At 36.7% G+C, this 8,533-nt stretch overlaps 1 protein-coding gene across 6 annotated transcripts in view; it reads right to left on the minus strand.

Moving 5' to 3' along the window:
- LOC107701812 (plexin-B1-like) overlaps positions 1-8,533 on the minus strand; it is an 80,060-nt gene that overhangs the window by 7,489 nt on the left and 64,038 nt on the right. For all 6 annotated transcript variants that reach the window (XM_016503927.1, XM_016503923.1, XM_016503925.1 and 3 more), the window contains exons 13-23: positions 8,192-8,358; positions 6,755-6,906; positions 6,390-6,656; positions 5,174-5,347; positions 4,676-4,820; positions 4,190-4,426; positions 3,020-3,178; positions 1,911-2,059; positions 1,659-1,759; positions 889-1,106; positions 189-367 (exon numbers count right to left, since the gene is read on the minus strand). In XM_016503927.1, the coding sequence (XP_016359413.1) occupies positions 189-367; positions 889-1,106; positions 1,659-1,759; positions 1,911-2,059; positions 3,020-3,178; positions 4,190-4,426; positions 4,676-4,820; positions 5,174-5,347; positions 6,390-6,656; positions 6,755-6,906; positions 8,192-8,358 (1,948 nt within the window). The remainder of the gene's footprint in view (positions 1-188; positions 368-888; positions 1,107-1,658; positions 1,760-1,910; positions 2,060-3,019; positions 3,179-4,189; positions 4,427-4,675; positions 4,821-5,173; positions 5,348-6,389; positions 6,657-6,754; positions 6,907-8,191; positions 8,359-8,533) is intronic.

Genomic DNA, 8,533 nt, shown 5'->3' on the forward strand with positions numbered 1-8,533 from the left:
ATATATATATATATATATATATATATATTATCATCATCACTGAGACTGCAAACATAGTAAAAGTCAATGGCACTTGATTCAAGTAACACATATACTAATAAAACATGCTTGAATGCACTGTAGGTTGTTTTGGGTAAAATAACAATAATAAATGTATGCCAAATAAGTAAAAAGTGAATGTAAAATACCTGCGCAGCATGAGTTTGGGGTTTTTGGCCACGTATTGCTGCATTAGATCCCCCAGCAGGGTCTTCATGACATCCGTGAAGTATTCCAGCTTATCATGAAGGGCCATCGTGAGAAGAGACGCGACGTAACCTCTGTCCCTCTGCGAGAAACTCTGCTGTGCCTCCAGAGTATGAATGAACTACAGAAACCCAGAGGAGAGTTTACCAGCATTAGTGCCATTAGACGTTGCCTAAAATGCACTACAAGAGCACACTAGTTTGACCAATTTCAATCAAACAGCTTGAGCTTTCAAAACACTGCTGGTGTAAAACATCTACAAAGCCTCAGACTGCGACGATGGATAAATATTTAAAATGCTGAAGTTCGACGCTGAAGTTTCTGCGCTGCTGCCTGACAGTTTGGCAGTTTAAACGCAGATAAAGAGCATCAAGAAAGATAGCGGCTGAGATTTCCTCCTCAAAAAAGATAATAATAAAAAACCCTCTCACCACTAAACAGGCATCCAGCTGCATTCAGTGCAAAATGAATATTACATTTGCTTTCTTTTTCATCTTTTGTTTACTCTTTGAGGTGAAATAACAGCTCCAAAAACAGCCACTGACGTGCTGAATACGCCAGCAGCATAAACACTGTAATTACACTTTTCCTCTACAGGAAGCTAGTGCCGAGCTGACAGCGGAAACCAGGCGTTTCACTGACCCGTATAAGGAAGAGTCTGTTGTTGAGCAGGTTGTTGAGCTGACCCAGGCCCTGCTCCACCGTCTGTCTGCGAGAATCAGGCAAATCCAGATTCTGACTCAGCGGTGCACCCTTCTGGCCAGGGAAGAAAACACGCTCCGCATATGTGCGGTAATCCAGAAAGGGGATGCCAGGACCACCAACATCACTGCTCAAATCCATCATCTCCGTCATCAGATCTGGAGGACAGGAAGAAGTCAGTTTAATGGTGCGTGTGATGGATATTATTAATCGAAAAGTGTCTCTCAATTTGCATGAATAAATGAATTTCAATAAAGTTAGAAAAATAAAAACAATGAACAAACATTTAGCATGGTAACCATATTGCCTTCCCAAATATCACAGTTACTATTGTAACCGTTACTACAATAAAATTATAATAAAAAATAAAACAGTAATAAAAATAAACTAAAACTTATAAATATTTATGTATATATATTTAACATTGTAAAATATTTTAATATTTAATTAATTTATTATTAGTTATATATTTTATAATTATCATATAATTATATATGACATATATTTTTATATATACATGATAAAATAAATATAATAATGTATATATACACACACACACATAAATATATATATGTATGTATGTATGTATGTATGTATGTATATGTATATATATATATATAGACAGACAGACCGACAGACATATAACTAATGTTTACCATGGTATATTATAGTTAAGACAAACTGTATGGATGAACAAAGTGTTGCCATACCAGTGAACTCTTTCCTGCACTGGTCTCCAACATTTATCTCCAGAGTCTCCAGCTGCACCAGAACCTTTTTATAGTCTCTCAGAGCTTGTTTACTCTTCCGCCTTTACAAACAGAGAGCGAGAGCAAACACAGGGTTAGAGCACTACCCTCCACAAATGGATACCATTAGAGTGCTGGATGTGAGTTCACGGCTCATCGTCATGACGACAAGCCCAGAAGGGCGAGGAATCTGCCATCTGAATTCACTCTTACCTGTACATGAGAATGATAACCAGCACGATGAGAACGACCACCGCGGCCCCCGCTGCCAGACCGATCTGAGCTGCCAGAGGCACCGCGGAGTGTAAATCATTGTCATACTGCACTGGACCCAAGTCAAACGGCAGGCTTCCCATTAACACCTGAGTGACACACACACATAGATGTTAGCATGCGATCGCAAAATGAAGACACTCACAATTCTAAGCAGGTGTGATACAACACAGCATGAAGCAATAAATTACATCTTTTTAAAGAGACGGGTTCCAGGCCGCAGTCGGTAGTAAAAACCTCATTTTCACCGCAGAGAAAATGATTTTAACAATAACGCATAAACCATTCAAGACAGATCTACTATGAGCTCTGAGGCTGTTTAGAGATGATATATGCTCTGAAGAAGACACAAGCCAATGCAATTTTAATTTATTTAAAAGTCATGATTTTCACATGTTATTTGCAATGCTTCATGGAAAGGGATGCACAATATTAAAATTATTTAATTATTTTATAATAATTATTTTCATGTTATGGCCAATAAATGTTATACTACTTATTTATACTATTTTGGCTAAATAATATTAAGAAATTAAACAATAAATTAAATATTTTTATTAATAAATAAAATAAAAACTATAAAGCAAAAAAACTAAAATTGTATCTAATTTGAATTCTAATGCATTTAAAATAATGTTTATTATAATGCAGAGTATTAAACGTTCATTTTAATGTGTGCTAAAAGTCACATTTAACAGTGTTATTATTAGTATTTTTCAAGATAAACTTTTAAGTTGGTAGCTTTAAAGGAAAATGGTTCTAATTCTGAAGAATTTCTTTGAAATCCCTGAGGAAAACATTTTAAAAAACAAAGTCTGATAAGTCTGTGCTCTATTAAACATCAAAAACATTCTGATTGGCTGTGATTTTGTCACTTCATGGAGTATTCACTTGGAAAATCTGTGTGATGCTCAAAACTTGTCATGTTACACTCAGTCAGACTGTATTTGACAATTGCATCAGAATAAAAATAACTTTTGGTTATATTTAAAACTTAAAAAAAAAACATGCCATGTAACAACTAAAGATGACACTGGATACAGACTGACCTTCAGTGTGGGTAAGTCACTGTCGTCCAGGGCGAGAGGCTGTTCCTCAGGTGGTTCGCAGTACAGGTGTGTGTTATCCAGAGTCTTGACATCACACTCTTTGTCCCCGAGCCGGGCCACAACTTCCTCTCTGCTCATAGCCAGTGTCAGTCCCTTACCCTTCAGACACAAAACACACATCCTCAGCAACCTAACTACTGGTTTTGGTGCACAAGTGGACTTAAAGTGGAACTAAAACGATTAAAATATGTACTTAACTGAATACAGCTGAAATAAAATAAAATATAATACATATAATATAATACAATAAAATATTAGACGAAAATCTAAATTTAGAAATGTTGCCTTGGCAGCTTAACTGAAAAAAGTTTATTCCTTAAATAAGCACTGAAATTGGAACTGAAAATAAATAAATACCTAAAAAAAAAATAATAAAAAATGAGTAATATTTAAAAGAACAAAACCTAAGGAAAAAATTACAGAAACATCATAAAAAGACTAAATGGCACCAAACTGAAACACATATATACACTGTACATCTCTGGCACTCGACTCTTCATTATGACGGTTCCATTTGTTCCACTATTAATATAGGAACTGTTCTTATTAAATAATTTTTGTTTATACAAGCTGTAGTTTCTTTTTTTTTTTTGCCTAATAACAATTTACAATCATCCCAATTGTAGCGAGTATAACAGGAATGGACGCTCGCTCAAAGCACTAGAGTGAAAACTACATTGTATCAACAGTGCAAGGGCATTATAGACAGCTTCATTTACTGTACATGTGAGCGAAAGTCTTGTATTGAAGCATGCAGTTCACCTGCAGTGATGTGATGCCATTTGCACGTCATATTTAGAAAGAGAGACGCGGTAGCACTGATTCACTCATTTTACAGAAAATTTCAAATGACTGATTTGATCTTTTCATCTGTTTGGATTAATTTGCTCATTCAACCTATATGCTACTGAATAAATGTTTGTGGGAATTTCTATTTCTATTAAATATTTATATAATAAAATATTGATACTTGCCATCCACGTTTTGATACATTGTCATCAAGCAAAATTTTGTGATACTTTGCTGTAGCATGTATATATGTATAAAAATAATACTAAAATTCCACTGGTGGACAATCAGCAAAACAGAATTGCACAGAAATGCAAGCACCTCTACTGCCAGGACTCCTCCAGGTTTGAATCGGATAGGTGTTCCTCGTGACTCACTGTTGAGCTGGAATAAGTCTGGGTTTGGGTGGTACGTGAACGGCTTGTTCTTGATGGTGGGAAAGTCGATGTGCACATTGTCCATCTCGAACCACACTCGCACTATCCTGGATTTCGGCTCCACCGCAGGGCTCTTGCAAATCATCCTCTCCGAGGTCACATTGGTGCACAACTCCTGAATCTGAAAACAAAAAGAAACATATGCACTACTGCACCTCCGAGAACATTTCCTTTCATGCTTTCGGAGTGTGAAACAAGTTCAAATTTGGTCAAGTAAATGATTAAACGGTCTCTGAATAAATATTTGAACCTGTGAGAATGAATCAAATGTATAAGTCCTGTTTGCATTCATTTTGAAAACCAATTCGGTGTTTGATATGTAAAATTGGTTGAAAAAAAATCTGTGAAATTAGTTTTCTGACTGTTTTACCATAACCAAGGGATTCCTGACAGAAACGTTGGTGTGTCGACGTCTTCTGACTTCTGACCTCTCTCTAGGCTCATAAGAGACTGACATCTTCGGCTGCTGAACGACATTCAGGTTTTGGCCGGTCACGTATATAAGACGCCCACCCCTAAATTTCAATGAAAATATTAGAGGAACATGATCTCATGATGTAGATGTAGAATACATGAGATAACTATAACAATTTACATCTGTACGAGTTTCTTTCTTCTGAAAACAAAAGATGATGTTCTGAAGAATGTTGGTAACCAAAGAGTTGATGGTAACCACTGACTTGCATAGTATTTTTTTATATTATAGAAGTCAGTGGCTACCAATAACTGTTTGGTTACCAACATTCTTCAAAATATCTTCTTTTGTGCTCAAATAAAGAAACTCATACAGGAATGGAACAATATTAGAGTGAGTAAATGATGACAGAATTGTCATTTTTATGTGACTATAAGACTTGAGCGCACATACCCGTAGAAACTCTCCATAGGTGTTGCATCAGTAATCACTGGGTCTTCCATATAGCTGTAAAGAACACTATCCAAAAGCCTCTCGGCTTTTCCAAACACTACTTTGACTGGCACTCTTCCAGTTTGGTTGGAGTGACTGGTGCGACAAATCAGCCGTGTGTCACTCACTTCATTGCTTATAGAAAAAAAGAAAAAGAAAACTTAAGACAAACACGACTTGCAGCATCTTTTTAGTGAATTGCATTCGCATTTTCTGTCAATAAACAGATAAATGATATAAAGTACTGCAGGGATGATGTATTTTGTAGGCCAAAACCCATAAACAAGTTAATATTTCAGCACTTCCGGTTCCATCGTCCCAAAGTCAATGGATTTTGGAATAGGCTTTTAGGTAAATGCCTGAAAAAATGTCTGTGGTGAACACAATCTCAAGATATTTTTATGTTTTATTTTACTGAGGAAGAGCTTTTGTCTCGAAAACGTTTTGCACTTTTCACTTTTGCACTTTTTTACGGCCTTTGATTAAGCATTATAATAAAGATTTTTTGAGGAGGTTTTGCCCTGCATTTGACCGTGCACGGATTGTTTTTTCTGCTGGCTTCATGTTATTTTTGGATCTACGCACCGGACTAACTTTGTGACTTGATATTGGACATCTGCCGCTGCTCCTCTTCTGTGACTTTATGTTTTATTTTACAACATAAAATATATCAATTATACCACACTTGAAAAAAGGTAGTTGCTAAAAAGTGGCTAAATCTGATTACAAAGGTTGAGGACATTAAGAGTCATTACACCGAACAGGTAAACTCGTCTACTCACCAGTCCACTTTTACTGCCTTCTTGTGTTTATAATTGCGCTCTTGCAAAATACTCTAACTCAAATTTTAAGGAAAAATGTTTGAAAAAATGAAAGAAGCTTAATGGTAGTGACACTGAAGTCAAGCAACCACGGTGAGGTTTGTCTATAGCCTTTTTACTTCTGCCAATAGTATTTAGCCTTCAAAATTCAAAAGTTGTGTTCATTTGTAAAGATAACCATGATTTACAAAACATGCAAGAAACATAAACTTTGCTCACAGAGCTTATTTTCTACAATAATTCAAAAACCAATGGTAAAATCCAATTGGGTTTTTGTCAAGGGAACCAAGGTGATGCTAACTTCTGGGTTGGCCTATAAAATTACGTCAACACTGCAGCTCTCTATTGGCGCTTACATGCGACAGGGCTTTGAGCCCAAGAAGGCCTGCAGGCCAGTGATTTGGTCGCTCCTTTGTTCTGTTCGTTGTCCCGTCAGGAGCTGCGACCCATGGACCGTTAGCATCGTGCCCCCAGCTAAAGGCCCTTTTTCCGGCACAATCCGGCTCAGCTGTGGATTCTGATATGAGAACGTCTGCGGGGACTCTCCTTTCTCTGAACCTCTGACGGTGATGACAACCGGTCCGGCTGTGACATTTGCGCTGGCCTGGAGCTCACACACAATGCTGAAAACAAAACCAGAATTGTGCACACATGAAATCTGACGCTAACTTGTCATCTTATTTGGTGCACTAAAACAGTCATTTTAACAGAGAAGCTGTACCTGTTGGAAATGTGATAGGCCTCAGGCAGAGGTGTGCATGTCACTCCTGCCACCGTCACTCCTGCCTTGATGTCCTGGAAGCTCTGGCCCAGATTCGATCCCTGGATAGTCAGCAGGATGCCGCCCTCCAGTGGCCCAGTCAGCGGCTCGACCTGCCCACAGATAAAAGTTTGAGAAAATGACTCTTTAACATTTAATTGACTGTTTTCTAATACAATCTGGCACATTGAACTTAACACAAATTGTAACATGTACAAAATACAGAGTGTCTTTTATAAATGTGTTTGAAGACCAAAATTAGCACCCGCCAAACGTTGTATGTGACTAATGGTTAGTTTGCAAAGTAAGTGAAATGACCATTTTTCAGTAACAATAATAGGTTTAAATGGCAATGCAATAACAATAGTTTAAGCCTCACAGCTTTTTATTCTTTCAAAAGCTATGTGAGCGAATCAAATCAAAGAGACACTATGCCTAAATTTATTTTGCAACTCCAGGCCAGGGATATTAGACACAGTCTCTCCAGAAAATATCTGTTTGTTCGGATACCCAAAACCAGTTAACATTGCATTTTGTCTGATACCCAAAACTGTATTAACTGTCTTCTATCAGCCCAAAAGGTTGACAGAGCAAGGCAGGGAAGAGTAGAAAGCGGGAAACAATATGATGATAAATATAAACAGGGTTTAATGAATGATTTCTGTTGTGTGTTTTTTAATGCTCAGTTGGAATTGGCACAAATCCAACAAGTGTTGTTATATCAAATTGCTTCACATTATTCCATTAAAAAAAACAAAAATATTCCATTATTTCTAAAAAGAAAAAAAAAAATCTTCAGATTAAACAAGCACTGCAACTGAAAGTGAAATAATAAGTAATATAAAATATAAAAGTTATATAAATGTTGTTATATACGAATAATTAAATGATTAAATATATATTATTCAAGAAATGGTTAATTATGAATGATAATTAAAGAAAGCAAATTGAGAAAATAAAACAATACAAACATATGGTTGTGCATTTGAAGCTACACATACACACAGATTGCTACTGAACACTCAAAACTAGATCCTTTAGATCCTTCAACACAAACTGTACACTTATGAAAAGATCAGTGACTATTCTGACAGCTTTTGCCTTCACACTGACATTTATACATTCGGGAGAAGTTTTTATCAAAAAGTATATGCTTTACCAATTCATGCATTCCCTAGGAACCAAACCCATGACTTTGATGTTTTGTGACAGCTGATTACAGGTTTATGATTATGCAAATGACAAAATTAGCTATATGGTTTGCTACAAATACTCAAGAGAAAAACTAAAGCTAAATTAATTCCATTGACCATTGAAAAAACACTAAATAAGTTTCATGATTGGTGATAAATTTTCTCAATTTACCACAATTTAATTTTGGACCGTGCATATGTGTACCTCAGTAATTAGAGGAGGAGGACAGGTGTCCATGGTTCCACTGGTGCAGGATTGGTTATACACACAGCTGGGGGTTTCATCGGCACACCACACACATCCGTAATTGGCAGCAACCGCACGACACTGGCTGCAGTCGGACTGTCCCACTGAGCAGTCATACAGCTGCACTGTTACACAGAAACACAGATCACAGTGAGCTCACAACCAACAGACACAAAACTGTTACTAGCTGCTTCAATGATTCACTTGTTGCTGTGGGTGATTCACTGGTTGTTAGACATGGTGGAAGTTTATCTGTCTGTCTGTCTGGTTTTTAAAAAACAACTGGTATATATATATATA

The sequence above is a fragment of the Sinocyclocheilus anshuiensis genome, unplaced genomic scaffold (assembly GCF_001515605.1).
Source record: "Sinocyclocheilus anshuiensis isolate Anshui unplaced genomic scaffold, SAMN03320099.WGS_v1.1 scaffold258, whole genome shotgun sequence".
NCBI classification, from domain to species: domain Eukaryota; kingdom Metazoa; phylum Chordata; class Actinopteri; order Cypriniformes; family Cyprinidae; genus Sinocyclocheilus; species Sinocyclocheilus anshuiensis.